The sequence below is a fragment of the Gymnodraco acuticeps genome, unplaced genomic scaffold, assembly GCF_902827175.1.
Source record: "Gymnodraco acuticeps unplaced genomic scaffold, fGymAcu1.1, whole genome shotgun sequence".
Taxonomy (NCBI): domain Eukaryota; kingdom Metazoa; phylum Chordata; class Actinopteri; order Perciformes; family Bathydraconidae; genus Gymnodraco; species Gymnodraco acuticeps.
In genome coordinates this window covers 798,086-815,830 of record NW_022990346.1, presented here as the reverse complement: position 1 = coordinate 815,830, position 17,745 = coordinate 798,086, and the positions used below count along the sequence as shown (strand labels likewise).

Genomic DNA, 17,745 nt, shown 5'->3' with positions numbered 1-17,745 from the left:
AAATATGAGGTATGAATATATTTATGGGAAATTAATCAGTAACACTGAGTTGATGAGACAGGTCGTACAGAAAAGTGGTTTATTTGTAATACAGCAGGACTTTTCTTCTGGTCTTACATCACATACAGATGTCTCCTTGCACTCAGCATTGAAACACGTTATTTACCGTTTGTATATCTACTTGTGTAACTATAACGGTACAGAATGAATCATTTTAATGTTTTTGTTTGCACTGATTATCATTGTTTCACAGACAGTCTACGTCCTTACACCCCAAATAAAACCAAATAAATCTACCACTGAGTAAGAATCAAGTAAACTGATAAAACAAAAGACAAAAACCTAATAATTTAAAATGATGATATAAAACCCACCATATGAGGGAATTAAGAAATACATTAAATCAGTCTTTATAGATAAATATATGTGACTCCAAATCAGAACCGATTAAGATGAAAGGAAATAGAAGTCAATTCTACATATAAGGACAAAACCCAAATGATTAAACTCTTGATTTAACATAGATGCAAAAGATGCACAATGTTCGGGTGGATTTACAGTATCTTGCACTGTCACTGGTATACGAGTAGTAGTACCCATGTATGGCACACAAGAAGTTTTTTTACTGACGTAGGTCTGTGGGTTCTGCTGATTACAGTTGTGACACACGTCGTGGATGTGTTCTGATTACCCTGCTTTCTTTCACATAATAATCACTGAACTAAAGCAATATGCATGTCAAATAAATATTACAGCCATTTATAGATTCATCAACAATATTCACATTCAGTAACAGTGAGTTATTACCCCCCCGATATGCAATTCTGAGACAAAAACACAGAGAGCAACCTGACGCAGATTGAGTACCCACAGAGGCAGATAAGCACAAGCAGCATCGACGTGCATGCAGTTCCCAGGATGTAAAGGTTAGCAACAATGTCAGCAAGATCTATCAGTACGCATGCAGGCGGTTGAGAATGACTTGTGCGTTTAAAAATATTTTAAAAGGGCGACTTTGACACTTCAGAAACATTGGTAGTAAAATCACGACACAGATATTGAAACATTTCACAAATGAAGCAGTAAGAGGGACAGGCAAAACTCCTCTCCTGTTGAATTTGTTCTCGAATAATACTGACCGCTGGCACAAACACACACAGAATGTCTGCACACTCGCATACATTTACACACTTTATCTGAGTATCGAAGTGCCTCAGCATTGCTCACAAATTGAAATGTAGAATTAGGGTGACATGCATCAGCTGTGATTGTTCCCAAACATGGCTCTGTTAGAAAAACATAAAAAAACAGGAAGTGCAACTGACAGAAAACAGTTCTTTGTATGGACAGCTGACAGATGAAACCAAAATACATCAACAAGAAGTCATATTTGACTCACTGCTGACTCAGTGGAGACTTGGTACAGCACCTAGAGACAAACATACAGTACACTGCACCTAAGGACAAGAGGTGGACACAGGAAAAGCAAGTGTGTGCTGTGATTGCTTGTGATTAATGTCCATTATGTATGTGTGCGATTATATGAAGTACATGAGAATCAATTTCTAATAAGCACTGTTAACCTGTTAAGCCCCAAGCCTGTTTTTCAGGTCTCAGGCTCGAAAATGACATGCCCAGAACAAATGAACAAGACTATATCTTCACTTGTAAAAGGGGTAAATTAATCATCTTTTTTCTCAAAGCAAGGTTACATCTGTGAGTTGGATGTAGAAAAGTCAGAATCAATATAGATGTTTTTATTTTAAAGTATAAATTCAGATTGAACATAGTAAAAAAATGTCTGTCCAAATAAAAAACATTACTTATAGTGAAACACACTCTTGAATGATGGGATAGTAGACTAAAAGCTTTAGGAATCCAAACTAAAACATAAGTACCCTGTATCAAGATTGATGCCAAATAAGTTACATTTGACCTTTTTAGATAGGTTTAGAAAGAACCAACTTCTGGGGTCATTTGGGTGGATTTGTGATATCTCTGGAACCCATTGGTCGAATTTTGGTGATTGACACCACTTTTGAACCGTGAGAGCCAATAGAATCGAGAGGGAAGTTCCTAAAAATCCATCTAAACATTACCATTGGTGAAGGGAATGATGTGCAGCCAGCATGCCCAAAACCGGAAGCTGGGTTACAGCTCTCATACACTTTGTATGAAAACTCAGTTTTTGACAGAAATGTTATGATGTGACACAGAGACATTAGATTAACCTTCAGCAGCGTTTTTATGCGTTTTAATGCCATTGATCACAACTTTTGATCAGAAACAGCAAAGGTACGATGTATTTGCCGGTTTTTTCTACGTAAAGCTAAGTTGTGTGTTGTCTGGTTTTGCCTTCGCTGCCGCAAGTTTTTTGTCTTGTTTGTGCAGATCCGATGAAGTATAACATATTTCTACCGTGAGTTATGTGCTAAGTGCGTTAGCACTCTTTCGCTTAGTGCTAATTCAGACGCTCGGTGTTAGAGTTGTGTTTTGTTTTGGTAAAAAAAATTCATATCGCCAGTTAGCTGAGTTTCTTCCCGTTAAGTGGGTATGACACATTAATAGGTGTTAAATGTTAAAAAGCCCTAAAACACAGTTTCGGGCAGGGGCTATGGGGCTTAACAGGTTAACTACTTAGAGCTCAACAGACTGAAAATGAAAGCCTAAAATATCCCTTAAATCATGAATCTTGCTTTTCACCTATTGATCAAATCTCCCGTACCTAACCGAAGCCCCCATTCCAGGAACAAATAGAAAGTTGGACGGCTGCTTGTTCCTGTTTATTTTTTGTTCTTGAGTTGATTGGCCAGCCAATCAAGACCCTCGTAGAGGCCGTCTCCGCTGGTGGCGCAGGTGGCCTGGATGTACCAGTTACGGTGACGCAGGGAGTGTAAGCCCAACTTGTCTGTGATCTCAGCGGAATTCATGGCGTTCGGTAAGTCCTGTTCAGAGACGAGAGGGTGAGAGAAGTCAAGGGTCAGTCATCTGGCTTTGTGTGACTAGAAAGCAAATATCTTCCATTTTAGTTTAGGTTAAAATTGCAAGTATTGTTTTTTCTGCAGATGTGTGTGTATGGTTTTGGTTTGAAACAGATCTAATTATGGTGATATTGACTGATATTGCAAACGTGATAAATTGATATAAAGGATAGAAGGTCACAAACGAAACTATGTATATATATTCTTTTCCATCAAAGACTTCCAGAGGGTTGTAAGCTTTTCATCATTCAACTAAGGTATTTCAGATCAGAATCGATTTTATTACCAAGTTTACACATACGAGGGATTTGCTTATTATCATCTTTTAATTTAGACAATAATGATTATAGCAGTAGAATTCTATTTTGAAGATACTAAGAGGTTTGTTGATATGGACTGATCTTCCACTACAACACTTTTTTGTGTCAATTTATATGCAATATGTACAATAAGTGTGTATATACCGTATGCCGAACAGTTTATAGTTTCTTGCCTGTTTGTTGGCAAACACAAGGAGGACTGCATCCCTCAGTTCGTCCTCAGCTAACATCCTCATCAGCTCCTCCCGTGCTTCATTCACACGCTCTCTGTCGTTACTGTCCACCACGAAGATTAGACCTGAAACAGCCAAACATAAAAAACGTCATCCTAATTATTTCTGAGGAAGAACAAGAAAGTAGCGTTTGATTAGCTCTTCTCACCCTGTGTGTTCTGAAAGTAGTGTCTCCACAGGGGGCGGATCTTGTCCTGCCCGCCCACATCCCACACAGTGAAGCTGATGTTCTTGTACTCCACTGTCTCCACGTTAAACCCTGGAAATAAGAGTGGGGTGATACAACATGTAAAACAAAAATGGCGGTCCATTTATATGACAATAATTAGCAACAGATATTATTTTTGACTGAGCACCTACCGATGGTTGGGATGGTGGTGACTATTTCCCCCAGTTTGAGTTTGTAGAGGATTGTAGTTTTTCCTGCAGCATCGAGGCCCACCATCAAGATCCTCATCTCCTTCTTCCCTATGAGGCTTTTCAGCAAATTCCCAAAAAGGTTCCCCATGATTCAGATGAGGTTCTGAAACTTCAGTGTGTGGCTACAACCTTGATCAAAGATGATTTTTCACAAATGTGTACTTGTCCAGCAAGGTTTGATTAAAAAGGGGGGCTGAAAAGAAACAGAACAAATACACATTATTACTTTTATGTTTAATGCAATATTGCATTGTGAAATCAGATGAATGATTCTCACAAACATGTTGGAATAAAGAGATGATTAGTAATAAGTTACACGCTCTTTAAGGCCTTTGTTAAATTACAAAGAAGGACACACTCCTGCTCTTTTAATGATCTGAAAGCACTGCACTACCATGAGTCATGACAGAAACTGTCACCTTTTTATGTAAATGTCCTCGCTGTGGGACAAATAAAGGATCTCTGATTTCTACACGCACCACACTAAGACAGGTGCAAGCTATGCTAATTGCCTTCAGTCAGACTCCAGGCTGCAGCACAATCTGTTCGGACCCTTCTCGTTGTTTTCTTTCTCCTTCAAATGTGATCTTGCAACAATGCCAAGCCCTCAGAGCACATTCAAAATGTCCTACATTACAGGCCTGGCTTGAAACCATTCAGTTGATCCCCAACCACAAAACCACCTGGACTAAAACACGGACAGAACAACACGTCTGCAGCTTTGTCCAACATTCTGATTATTGTATCGGCAACAAACATTTGTGCATATTTATGTGTCAACAGAGTTTAGGAGTAAAATGCTTTTATATAAAGGGCTGGGTGATGTGGAGAAAATAAAATGTAATGATCTCTTTGTACATCAGTGATGTTGAAATAAGTAGGTAAACAAAAACACTACAACACCAAAAACAGTCTAGTAATTTCCCTTTACATGCAACATTCAAGACGACTCTTATAGATATGCAAAAGATAAGACGATATGTAGTTGCAAAACACGATATCTGTATACGATGTAATATACTGCAAAGCTTCAATCCAGAGTCCAAAAACATTGGACTGTAGAACTGCACACAATTATCAAAGCGAAAAAGTCCTCTTACTAGCTATAAGCCTGATTATCAGATTGATTTGATTTCAATGTATTAATGTATTTATCTGGTAGTTTACATGTGTATGTTGCCTTTCAACACAGCAAATGTTTTTCACAGATGGAATGTACCTGTAACTAATGCAGAGGGTTGTGTTATAGGTTATATTTAATGTTCCCAACTAATGTTTTCTAAATGTAAATGTAATGTAATATGTTTTGACATTCTGGCATATCTACAAATTGCAAATGCTCTACATTTAACAGTATGTGTAGAAGTTATATTTCATGTTCATCCTACAACGCCAGTTAAGGACTCAGATTATCAACAGACTCATATTGAGCTAACACACAGAGGATAAAATACAAATAAATAAAGTCTCCAGAAGAACTGAGACTAGCTTCAGCCCTGTCCATGGTGCTGAAGAGGACCACCACACCTGTCACTGCCTGACACCAGATCCTCTCCTCTCAGGTGCGTTCACAGGTATGAGTGTGAGCTCATATACATGTGATTACTGCACGATATACCGGCCTGATCATGTTCATTCAGCTCCGGGGGACTCAGGTTACTGCAGCAGGATGCTACACGGTTACGTTATGGCTAGCCGTCCATCCCACTGCTTCAGTTTGCGAATAAGCACACTTAATCTCAGCTACCAAGTTTAACGACCTCCTCATTATCTAAAATAATGTAAACTCTTTACCAGTTTAACTTTAATCGCTGTATCGATGCGCTAGCTAACTACCCGATCCACCCCATTCATCCATCCGATTATATCCCCTCCTCAGCGGGCATCCTGCTGCCAGAGAGCCGCCCACCGCAGCCACAGAGCGGACAGCACCGAGGCTACACAGCCGCCACAAGGCAACCATTAAACACAACGATATTGAATCACCTGGTGGTACATGCGTGTGTGTTATCTGGGTGCATGGTGCCAGTATCCTTACTTACCTTAGCCGAGTTTTCCTCTGCTGCTATGTCTCACGGTATTTTCCGGGAGACGAACTCAGCATTGAACCAGATCTCGCGAGATTTGATGTCAAAGCCAAACCTTGATTGTGTACCCTGCATAGTATAGGTTGACTGCAGAGGTGGGGAAGTACATATACTCAAGTACTGTACTTAAGTACAATTTTGAGATACTTGTCCTTTACTTGCATATTTCCCTTTTATGCTACTTATGAGTACTTCTACTCCACAACAATTCAGATGTGAATAGTGTACTTTTACTCTTCTACAATTATTCCATACCTTTAGTTGCTTTTACAGATTTTGATTAATGATGTGGGAATCATCACTTAAATAAGTCTTTAACTACACCTGGAGAAAATTCACAAGCTACACGCTGCAGTATACAAAGTCATTAAAACTAGCTGCACCTTTACCAGCTTTGCTAAACACATTAATGCATCAATAATTATAATCAAAACATATAATATATCTTATTCTGAAATATACCAATCTGCATGATGAGTACTTTTAATTTTGGTGGCCTACTTTAAGTTTATTTAGGTGACAATATTTTTGTACTTTTACTTAAGTAACATTTTAACTGCAGGACTTTTACTTAACAGAGTATTACTACACTCTGGTACTTCTACTTTTATATAGGTACATAAGATTCCATCTCTGGTTGACTGTCTTTTTTTACAAGCAGGATTGTATTTGGGTTTGATAAAGATTTGCCACATTTAAAAATTATTTTGGAACATTGTCACTTCACTTCTGATTTGTAAGTGTTTTGGTTTTTCACTTATACAACAATGAAATAAAAGATGAGGTTAAACACAACATGCTGCTAAAGCTTCAGTTATTTTTTAGTTCAATTTCAATAACATAAATATCACTCTTCACATAACTTTAACAAAAAGTTAACAATAAGTAGTGCCAATAAATTACCTCTGGTGAAAAATGTGTTCTTTCTCCAAACACATAACAGTTATATTCGTTTCTCTGTTTTCAATGGGCCATGTTTGTAACCACCCAAGACTCAAATACTACTTCCTTAATTTGTCTGATTAGTCACAGACACCTATACACAAAATGGTGTGGTCATTCTTCTCGACTTCTTTTTAAATAAAATAAAAAAATGTTTTAATTATTGCCCATGTCATAACAAAAAAGGAAAAAAATATACACATTTTGCAATGTTGTGTAATATATTGTATTTTAAAATTAAATAAAGTATAATTGCATTGAGGGCATCAATTTCAATTCAAAATGCTGAGAAGCATCACCAGCTTCCACTTGAACACACACAGGAGGTTTTCCAAGAGATGACCAGAGTGCATTTTAATTAGCTGTATGCCACTTAGCATCAAGTTCAGTCGAAATGATCATTGTCATGTATGTGCTGATTTGAATTGCTACTGAGCTTGACATCCTATTGTATAGAGTTCCTGTTTTTTGTGTGAAATCAAGTACGTTTAGTTAAATTAAGTTGGTCTTCAGGAAATTATCTTCAGAATTGCATAAAGTGCAATATTTTTATCCACAAATGGGGAACAAAATAAAAGTTTCTGAATAGAAATAATCATGCAATCCTTAATGTAAATAATTAGGTGATATAGACTATACTATTTTTAAACCACAGAAAATCTTATAGTCGCCTATATGAAAAAGAGAGTTTACCCCCATTGCCACATTTACCTAACACATTAGGTAAATGTGGCAATGGGGGTAAACAAGGTACGTGAAAACAAATACAAATGTATCTTTATGACACTACAAGGATGTGTTTTGATTTTGTATCCATCCATCCATCTTCTCCCGCTTATCCGTGGTCGGGTCGCTGGGGTAGCAGTTCCAGCAGAGAGCCCCAAACTTTCTTTTCCCTGGCGACATCAACCAGCTCTGACTGGGGGATCCCAAGGCGCTCCCAGGCCAGCGAAGAGATATAATCCCTCCACCTGGTCCTAGGTCTACCCCTTGGTCTCTTCCCAGCTGGACGTGCCTGGAACACCTCCCTAGGGAGGCGCCCAGGTGGCATCCTAACTAGGTGCCCGAACCACCTCAACTGGCTCCTTTCGACGCGAAGGAGGAGCGGCTCAACATCTCGGCCGCTTGTATCCGCGATCTCGTTCTTTCGGTCATGACCCATCCTTCATGACCATAGGTGAGGGTAGGAACGAAAATGGCCCGGTAGACAGAGAGCTTTGCCTTCTGGCTCAGCTCCCTTTTCGTCACAACGGTGCGGTAAAGCGACTGCAGTACCGTTCCCGCTGCTCCGATTCTCCGGCCCATCTCACGCTCCATTGTTCCCTCACTCGAGAACAAGACCCCGAGATACTTGAACTCCTTCACTTGGGGTAAGGACTCATTCCCTATTTGAAGTGGACAGTCCATCGGTTTCCTGCTGAGAACCATGGCCTCAGATTTGGAGGTGCTGATCCTCATCCCAGCCGCTTCACACTCGGTTGCGAACCGATCCAGTGAGTGCTGAAGGTCGCAGACCGATGAAGCCATTAGAACCACATCATCTGCAAAAAGCAGTGGTGCAATCCTTAGTCCACCGAACTGCAGACCCCCTCCCCCACGACTACGCCTCGAAATCCGATCCATGTATATTACAAACAGGATTGGTGACAAAGCGCAGCCCTGGCGGAGGCCAACCCTCACCGGAAATGTGTCCGACTTACTGCCGAGGACCCGGACACAGCTCTCGCTTTGGGAGTACAGAGATTGGATGGCCCTGAGTAGAGACCCCCTCACCCCATACTCCCGCAGCACCTCCCACAGTAACTCCCTGGGAACTCGGTCATACGCCTTCTCCAAGTCTACAAAACACATGTAGACCGGATAAGCGTACTCCCAGGCCCCCTCCAGGATCCTTGCGAGAGTAAAAAGCTGATCCGTCGTTCCACGACCAGGACGGAATCCGCATTGTTCCTCCTCAATCTGAGGTTCGACAATCGGCCTGACCCTCCTTTCGAGTACCTTAGAGTAAACTTTCCCGGGGAGGCTGAGTAGTGTGATGCCTCTGTAATTGGCACACACCCTCTGATCCCCCTTTTTAAAAAGGGGAACCACCACCCCAGTCTGCCACTCCTTCGGTACTGTTTCCGACTTCCACGCAACGTTGATGAGACGTGTCAACCATGACAGTCCCTCAACACCCAGAGCCTTCAGCATTTCCGGGCGGATCTCATCCACCCCCGGGGCTTTGCCACTGTGGAGTTGTTTGACCACCTCAGTGACCTCCCCCCGGGAGATTGGTGTTGATCCCCCGTCATACTCCAGCTCTGCCTCGCGGAGTTGTCGGGTTCAGGAGTTCCTCAAAGTGTTCCTTCCAACGCCCTAACACTCCATCAGTTGAGGTCAACAACGTCCCATCCTTACTGTACACAGCTTGGATGGTTCCCTGCTTCCCCCTCCTGAGGTGTCGGACAGTTTTCCAGAACAACTTTGGTGCCGCCCGAAAGTCCTTCTCCATGTCTTCTCCGAACTTCTCCCACACCCGCTGCTTTGCCTCGGCCACGGATGAGGCTGCTGCCCTTCGGGCCTGTCGGTACCTTGCAACTGCCTCGGGAGTCCCCCGGGATAACAAATCCCTGAAGGCCTCCTTCTTCAGTCGGACGGCTTCCCTGACCACCGGTGTCCACCAGGAGGTTCGAGGGTTACCGCCCCTTGAGGCACCTAGGACCTTGAGACCACAGCTCCCCGCCGCGGCTTCGGCAATAGAGGCTTTGAACACCGACCACTCTGGTTCAATGTCCCCAACCTCCACAGGAATGCCCGAAAAGCTCCGCCGGAGGTGTGAGTTGAAGGCCTCCTGAACTTGGGCCTCCTCCAGATGTTCCCAGTTCACCCGAACTACACGTTTGGGCTTACCAGGTCTATCCAGAGGCTTCCCCCGCCACTCGACCCAACTCACCACCAGATGGTGATCAGTTGACAACTCCGCCCCTCTCTTTACCCGAGTGTCCAAAACATACGGCCTCAGGTCCGATGATACGATAACGAAATCGATCATGGACCTTCTGCCTAGGGTGCTCTGGTACCACGTACACTTATGAGCATCCTTATGTTCGAACATGGTGTTTGTTATGGCCAATCCATGACTAGCACAGAAGTCCAGTAACAAAGCACCACTCCGGTTCAGATCAAGGGGGGGCCTTTTCTCCCAATCACGCCCCTCCAAGTGTCTCCATCATTGCCCACATGTGCGTTGAAGTCTCCCAGCAAGATTAAAGAGTCCCCTTCAGGAGCCCCATACAGGACTCTTTCCAGGGTCTCCAAGAAGGCTGTATACTCTGAACTGCTGTTGGGTGCATAAGCACACACAACAGTCAGAGTTTTCCCCCCCATAACCCGCAGGCGTAGGGAGGCGACCCTCTCGTCCACTGGGGTAAACTCCAACAACGAAGCACCTAACCGGGGACTTGTGAGTATCCCCACACCCGCCCGGCGCCTCACACCTTGAGCAACTCCGGAGAAGAATAGAGTCCAACCCCTATCCAGAAGTAAGGTTCCTGAGCCGACGCTGTGCGTAGAGGTGAGCCCAACCAGATCCAACTGGTAACGCTCCACCTCCCGCACAAGCTCCGGCTCCTTCCCCCCCAGAGAGGTGACGTTCCACGTCCCCAAAGCCAGCTTCTGTCGCCCGGGTCTGGTCCGTCGAGACCCCGCCGCTTTCACTGCCACCCTTCTGGCAGCGCACCCGACCCCATCGATGTTTCCCGTAGGTGGTGGGCCCGCGGGACGGAGAAGCGGAGGTGTTGCCCACGTTGCCTTTTCGGGCTGGGCCCGGCCGGGTTCCGTGGCAAGCCCGGCCACCAGACGCTCGCCGACGAGTCCTCCTTCTGGGCCTGGCTCCAGAAGGGGACCCCGGGCTTCCTCCGGGCCGGGTATCCTCACTTCTTGTGTCGTCTTTCATGAGGTCTTTTGAACCAATCTTAGTCTGGCCCCTTGCCTGAGACCAATTTGCCATGGGAGACCCTACCAGGAACACAAGGTTCCAGACAACACAGCCCCCAGGTTCATCAGGGCACACAAACCTCTCTACCACGGTAAGGTGCTGGTTCCCCAGAGATTTTGTATCGTCACGGTTTATTGCACTTATTGTATGTAACGTAAAATGACTTACTGTTTGTTTTACCAGCAAAGTATAAATATGCTGCTATGCTGTATGCATAGTTCTGTTATCTGAGGGGGAAGCAGGCTTTATTTGTATTTTGCACAAAAAGATGAGTCATTAGTTTACATTGTGTGCTGCACTGTGATGTTTTGCATTTTAATGTACTTGATCCTACTCCTATTTGTAAAGAGGGAATCTGTATTTCACTGCTATTTCAGACATTTAAGTAAACATTCACCACACATTTACAATGCTTTGACACACTGTGCTACACTGTTGCTCACCAGGATTCAGTGGACAGAAATAAAGAGCAGCACAATGCTTGAGCAAGCAACATCATGGCATTTCGCCTAGCACTGAGCAGACTAGGTTTATTTAGCTGGCACCATATCATAGAGATTATACTAACGTTTGTCATAAAAAGGTATTGTTTATCTAATACATCTGCTGCTTTGCAGGTCATTATTGCAAATAAAGCGAGGGGGAGTGGAAGTCATTTATAGATGAAAACAACACAGTTGACAAGATGGAATGAGCACAGACTCTGCAAAAATGATATCTCAATTTGCAGGTACTAGTTTGGCTTTTTGAGTTTTTTAAGAGTAACAGAGTTGTAGTTCAGACATTTGAATAAATAGTGTTTATACATTTCCAATCTTTGTTAATCAAGCTATTCTTATAGGTTGATTAATCACTACTCTACTTGAGTTGCTGACATTTAATGATCTTGTTAGTAAGTCATCGAGATGTTCTGTTTGACAGGAGTCATGACAGCACTCATACATTACACTCAAACTAAAAAGAGGGTGATGAATCATTAAATATAGGGGAAGAAAATAGGTCTCAACGTAGTGGACATGTTTGAGATCATCTAATTTGTCAACTTTGTAAATGACCACGCAATGTGTGTTTTATTTAATTTGCACATTATGTTTTCTTACTATGTATAATCTCTTGTCTGGTTTTGTAAAGTGTACTTGGGTGACCTGAAAGCTGTAAAAAACATTATAATAATAATAAAATGTCTAATAATAATAATAGTAATAATAATAATTATGATAATAATGATAATTTACAATTTGTATGTCTGCTTTCTTTTTCCTCCTTGAAGTTATTGTTCCCTTATTATCCATACACATTTAATATGACAGAGAAATACTATTTTTGTTATTATGGGCTTTCACCTCATTTGACATTGTCTGATGTCCTCTTCTGAAGTCAGTATCAGTGTGTTAGTGAGGGGCTTCAAACAATAACACAGATAACTCACAGGCAAAGGAGCTGACAGTCTGCTGCAGAGCACTGCCCCCCAGCGCCTCTGCGGAGCTACCGCTGCAACCCCCCTCCCCCCCGGCGGTTGACGGGATGCTGGCGGAATGATCGAGGCGGACTCTGTAAGGAGGCCCAGGTGTTGGTCCACGGGCCCCGAGTCCTTATCACTACAGCATAATAACACATCAGCATTACTCGGGGCTGAGCCATTTTGGACACACAGGAGCACGCTCTCCCCCCGCCGCTGTATGCAGAAGAAGCCTGAACACGGAAGTTGTTGGTTTGGATGGCAGCTGTTTTCCAGAAGTTCACGATGAAGAGCACCGTTTTCCTGCTGCTCCTGGCAGTTCTCACCTGTGGACTCTCGCAGGGAAACGAAAATGATGTCGAGGAGGTGCAGGTGGAGACCCTGGTGAGCCAGACACAGTAACAATGCAGCAATAACACCCACTGCCAAATATAACAGTGTTAACAGTTAACTCTTCTGACCCAAAGGTGCAACCCGAAACTTGCTCTGTACTTTCCAGAATGGGAGATACGTTGAAAATCCACTACACGGTAAGACAAAGGACACAACAATCCGTTATGTCTGCGTTTTGTAATAAATCGTAGGGAAGCGGACCCAGCTGCTGACGAAAGCAGTTGTTGTATATGTGGCACCGTCTGCATGAACCATGGGAACCCGCTGTGTTTATGTATTACAGACAGATCTGGGTTCAGCAGCTGTCAGAACTGCATTTTCGAAATTAAAATGGGGCAGATTGTGGTTTATTGTCAAGCAGTAGGCCTACGTTTGATTTGGGATTGTCTCGTGTGCCTTTATCTGTCCTCTGCTATTACTATGGAGTGATGGGGCGGTGCAACACGTCAGCAATAAAGCCCAACCACTTCATCCAGGCATTCTTATAGTAGGCCTACAGGAGGCTCTCTATTGGAGGCTCACACATGTTGATCTTTAGGAAATAGAAAACTCACAGTCTAAATGTTATTTGTCATCAGTGATTAATCAGACACATATTTTATAGATGAATCGACTAATTAATCGTTCGGTAGATAAAATTATAACAATATTAAGAATCCATTATATATGTTATATTTTCTTTGAAGAATAACGTAGTCAAGTATACCTCCTAAAAGGCTGCATGCTCAAACTTCTCAGGAGTTGATACATTTAAACAAATCAATCATTCCAATCTTAGTGTTGTTCTTTCCTGTCACCATCTCACACGTTACCATGTATATTTCACTATCCAGGGTAAACTGTTGGATGGAAAGGTGATCGACTCGTCACTATCCGTGGACCCGCTTGTGGTAGAGCTGGGGAAGAGGACAGTTATTGCTGGTAAATTAACAGTAAATCATTGTGTGTTGCTCAATCAGTGGCACTTTTGAGAGTTCTGCAACATGTTGAGTGTGCCGGGGAATGTGCTCGCTTTGCTGATTGAATTTCTCTGTGTGATTTTCTTATCAGGTCTTGAACAAAGCTTGGTTGGCGTGTGTGAAGGGTAAGTAAAATGTGAAGGTCCATTTGAAAGAAAGAGCCTATCAATTGATTTACTTGTCTGCATGCAGCCTTAAGCCATTGCAAAAACTATGTTCTCTTTTTCTCGTTTAGGCAAAAAATTAAAGCCACTATTCCATCTCACCTCGCATATGGAAAAAAAGGTTACCCTCCTACAATTCCAGGTACTGAACCCATGCAGACAAATCACACAGACATATGAGCAAAAGGCTTGGTGAAAATGTACAATCATGAACAAAAAAGAATAAGCCTCATTAGTTGTTTATTTATATATGTATATGTTCCTATTTGTGAACCGAATGTACGCACACTGAAGTGCAAACAATTAAATAATTAATTTTTCACCTGCTGACTAATAAAGTCTCATCTCTTTTTCACTTTTCATTTTCATTTGTAAAACAAAAAAAGTAAAACACATTAAACGTGAGTTGGATCTCTCCTAGGTGACGCTGTCCTTGAGTTCGAGGTGGAGGTTGTTTCTCTGACACAGCAGACGCCATGGCAGAAAATGGTGACGGACGTGCTCCCCCTCGTGTGTCTGGCTCTGGTGCCCACTCTGCTGGGCCTGGTGGGCCTTTACCTCTACAACAAGGCCAATGCAGAGAAGCCAAGCAAAAAGAAGTCAAAGGATAAGAAGATCAAGAAGAAATAAGGACAAGCCACAAAACTATTTAAATAAAGTTTTTTAATTGTATTTAGTGTTCTTTATTTTTATTTAATCTGAATTGGCTTTGTGTATAAACCATTCTGGGAATTAAGATAGGAAATGTTGTAATTATGTATAAATTCACTGTCTTTTAATCCTGGGTAAGTTATAATGGTCTGAAACTTCTCTTACCAGAGAAGCTATTAACCAAAGCTTTACAGTTTGTCTCTCTATCAACCTTTCACACAGCATGCACAATAAGCCTTCCATCTTGAGATAGGTAACATATATTCATAAAGATTATGTTTTCCTTAAAGTTACATTATTAAAGATAATTATTTCTGTATGGAAATGTAGTGCAGACTTCTGTGATCACTGCATTGCCACATAGTAACCTCACTTTCAACAAGTAACCTGACTCAAGTCTGGAATTCAATTGTCATTTTTGAAGTCGAACAAATAATCAGGCATCCTTAAATATCGAACATTGCAGAATGTACTATGAAATGATTGGCTATACATTTATAGAAGAAGAAGATACACTTTATGAATCCCATACAGGGAAATGTATTTCCCCACACATTACACACACAGGGGAGGATATACATGCACACACACACACAACCACATGCAGATAGGAGAGGTGACAGAGCAGAGAGGCTGCCAGGTACCCAGTGCCAAGGGAGTTATTTCGAGGTTAGGTGCCTTGCTCAATCAAGGGCACCTGGCGGTGAACTGGCACCTCTCCAGCTACCAGTTCACTCCGATCGAGACGTGAACCGGCGACCCTTCGGTTCCAAGATCAAGTTCCTACAGAATGAGCCACTAGCATTGCAATGAAATAGTGAAAAGCATGTAAGTAATCGTCTGCTATTTTCACATTGCTGTGAAAGATATTTGGCCAGTAAAACACAGTAGTCTGGTGAATTTCAATCGCAAAATGAGTGTGAAACTCACTTTATCTTTATGATATGAAATAAATAATATTTTAACGCACTCTCAGTAGAGTAAGGAACATAGGTGGGCTTGTTTTACTATACGGCGGTGCTCGACGGCACTGCCAGTGTGCCTCCACCATAGACTGTGGCCTCCACCCATGAACTCCGCTCACTCGCGTTACGCTGGTAAGAAACGTTGACTACACTGATATCCCTCCGCGATTAAAATAAGAATGAGGTTATTTTTCTTAAGATATTTTGTGCATTTTTTTATTTAGTTTAGACACTCAATTCGAACACACTATTCTGTAGAAAAGATAAACAACATAGGGCATCTACAAGATTGTATTTTTGAAATAAATATCTTGAGGGCGGAGCGGATGGCCCTACTTCTGGCGGTACAACCTCTTCCGGTCCTCTTTCCAGCTTCCCGTGCAACATGGTGAGTGTGTTTCAGCGGCGGCCGTGTGGCAAAAACTGAATTTACTGTCATTGTATTCGAATTATCACACGTAATTGAGTATTATTCCCATTTAAAGACATAGCTATACAACGATGTGTAAAAAAAGTCCACAAATGTCACTCGAATGTATTAATAAAAATAGTTGGGGCCTTATGCTAGCTGTTAGCATGCTAACCGTTTTGTGCATGTGTTCCTGTGAAACAGCGAAGGATGATGTTAATATATGGAAATACACCACAAAGTGGCGTGGATTCATTATATATCTTATTTTATGCCGACGATGTGAACCAATGTGTCAGTTAGACATCATTCAAAAGCTTCAAATTATTATTGTTTTACGTGTGGTGCAATGGCTGCCGGGTTTGAGGCACCGCTGCCATCACATGCATATACAAAGCCCGGTTTAGGAGAGATACACGATTATGGTTAATTCCCCCCACCATCTTATATTTGCATTGCGTTTATAATTAGTTAAGTTTATGGTCTATTCTCAGATAATGTTGACGTATTACCTTGCTCAAAGCCTGTTGGAAAAAAATGTATTGGGAGACTGGCAATTGATTGACCAATCCCGGGATTAGGGACTGTTGGGGCTGTATTAAAAGAAAGGTCAATTGCCATATAGGTCTTCATTTGAATATCATTTTACTTCGTGTATTGTGCATGCAAATGACATATTGCTAGGAAATTAAATAAAAAGGCAAAAACGGTAACCAAAAAACATTGTATTCAGCATGCCAACAGTTGTCAAATTACACTTGCGATGCAAGATATTTAAAAACGTTTACAAATGGTACTTACATTTGTATACGGTAGGATTAAAGTTGTATTGGGTAAAAATCAATACTTTTTGCAATTCACTTGGAGACAAATTATTTTTATTTAAAAGAGGAAATTCTTAAATGTTAAACATAAGCAGACCTTTGCCTTGACTTTGATGCCAATTGTAGGTACTTAAGTTGTTTTGTTAAATAGAAGCATAGCTATTGCGCTGTTTTAGGTTGTATGTCTCTGACTCTTCTCTTTGTTTTACAGACAAAGAAAAGGAGGAATAACGGTCGTGCCAAGAAGGGTCGTGGCCATGTGCAGCCCATCCGCTGCACCAACTGTGCCCGCTGTGTGCCCAAGGATAAGGCCATCAAGAAGTTTGTCATTAGGAACATCGTGGAGGCCGCGGCAGTGAGAGACATCTCAGAGGCCAGTGTCTTTGACTGTAAGTGAACATGCCGTTTGCATCATAAATTGTCTTTTTGATTCTTGTGGCTTGTCCTAATCTGAATCTTTCACCCTGCAGCTTACGTTTTGCCCAAACTCTACGTGAAGCTCCACTACTGTGTCAGCTGTGCCATCCACAGTAAGGTGGTGAGGAACCGCTCTTGTGAGGCAAGGAAAGACCGCACCCCACCTCCCAGATTCAGGCCCGCTGTAAGTACTTTCTACTAGTCTGTGTTGCGTTAACTGTTGGATCTGCTAAACTACACTTAGTCCTAGTCACAGTAGATATTATGACCAATAATAGGAGGTCTAGCGCAGGTGTTGAAACTGGCACAGCTGAATGAATGCAGATATGGGGATTTCTTTTCGTTTGACAAGTCACATTGTCCACTGTGAGAAGGGTCTATATGAGAAGTCTAAATGTTCCCTTTTTTTCTTTACAGGCCGGTGCACCAAGAGCCCCTCCTAAGCCCATGTAAAGCAGAATTGGATGATGCTGTACATCTGAAGAATAAATTCAAAAAATTCTTTACAAAAACTTGAATGTGTGGTGTCAATTATTCTCAAC

At 42.1% G+C, this 17,745-nt stretch overlaps 3 protein-coding genes across 3 annotated transcripts; 2 read left to right on the top strand and 1 right to left on the bottom strand.

The window, feature by feature from the left end:
• Nucleotides 1-1,863: 1,863 nt before the first annotated feature.
• LOC117551126 (ADP-ribosylation factor 3-like) lies at nucleotides 1,864-6,084 on the bottom strand. The gene is made up of 5 exons (XM_034223854.1): nucleotides 5,997-6,084; nucleotides 3,895-4,147; nucleotides 3,683-3,793; nucleotides 3,475-3,599; nucleotides 1,864-2,945 (listed from the first exon to the last, which is right to left on the bottom strand). Exons 2-5 carry the CDS (start codon nucleotides 4,040-4,042, stop codon nucleotides 2,784-2,786), a joined length of 546 nt encoding a protein of 181 aa, XP_034079745.1. The 5' UTR covers nucleotides 4,043-4,147; nucleotides 5,997-6,084; the 3' UTR covers nucleotides 1,864-2,783.
• A 6,395-nt stretch (nucleotides 6,085-12,479) lies between these two features.
• On the top strand, nucleotides 12,480-14,609 carry fkbp11 (FKBP prolyl isomerase 11). The gene is made up of 6 exons (XM_034223836.1): nucleotides 12,480-12,805; nucleotides 12,889-12,951; nucleotides 13,648-13,735; nucleotides 13,865-13,898; nucleotides 14,009-14,079; nucleotides 14,359-14,609. The coding sequence occupies exons 1-6, from the start codon at nucleotides 12,680-12,682 to the stop codon at nucleotides 14,565-14,567; spliced, it is 591 nt and encodes a 196-aa protein (XP_034079727.1). The 5' UTR covers nucleotides 12,480-12,679; the 3' UTR covers nucleotides 14,568-14,609.
• A 1,209-nt stretch (nucleotides 14,610-15,818) lies between these two features.
• On the top strand, nucleotides 15,819-17,715 carry LOC117551129 (40S ribosomal protein S26). Its single transcript, XM_034223858.1, has 4 exons — nucleotides 15,819-15,941; nucleotides 16,998-17,175; nucleotides 17,257-17,387; nucleotides 17,621-17,715. The coding sequence occupies exons 1-4, from the start codon at nucleotides 15,939-15,941 to the stop codon at nucleotides 17,654-17,656; spliced, it is 348 nt and encodes a 115-aa protein (XP_034079749.1). The 5' UTR covers nucleotides 15,819-15,938; the 3' UTR covers nucleotides 17,657-17,715.
• The last annotated feature ends 30 nt before the right edge of the window (nucleotides 17,716-17,745 follow it).

Coding starts and splice junctions, on each gene's coding strand:
- fkbp11 (XM_034223836.1), top strand. CDS start 12,680: ATGGCAGCTGTTTTCCAGAAGTTCACGATGAAGAGCACCGTTTTCCTG. Junction 13,736..13,864: donor GAAGAGGACAGTTATTGCTG/GTAAATTAACAG, acceptor TTTTCTTATCAG/GTCTTGAACAAAGCTTGGTT. Junction 14,080..14,358: donor TTACCCTCCTACAATTCCAG/GTACTGAACCCA, acceptor GATCTCTCCTAG/GTGACGCTGTCCTTGAGTTC.
- LOC117551129 (XM_034223858.1), top strand. Junction 17,176..17,256: donor AGAGGCCAGTGTCTTTGACT/GTAAGTGAACAT, acceptor TTCACCCTGCAG/CTTACGTTTTGCCCAAACTC. Junction 17,388..17,620: donor CTCCCAGATTCAGGCCCGCT/GTAAGTACTTTC, acceptor TTTTCTTTACAG/GCCGGTGCACCAAGAGCCCC.
- LOC117551126 (XM_034223854.1), bottom strand. CDS start 4,042: ATGGGGAACCTTTTTGGGAATTTGCTGAAAAGCCTCATAGGGAAGAAG. Junction 3,600..3,682: donor CTACTTTCAGAACACACAGG/GTGAGAAGAGCT, acceptor TGGCTGTTTCAG/GTCTAATCTTCGTGGTGGAC. Junction 2,946..3,474: donor TTGTGTTTGCCAACAAACAG/GCAAGAAACTAT, acceptor GTCTCTGAACAG/GACTTACCGAACGCCATGAA.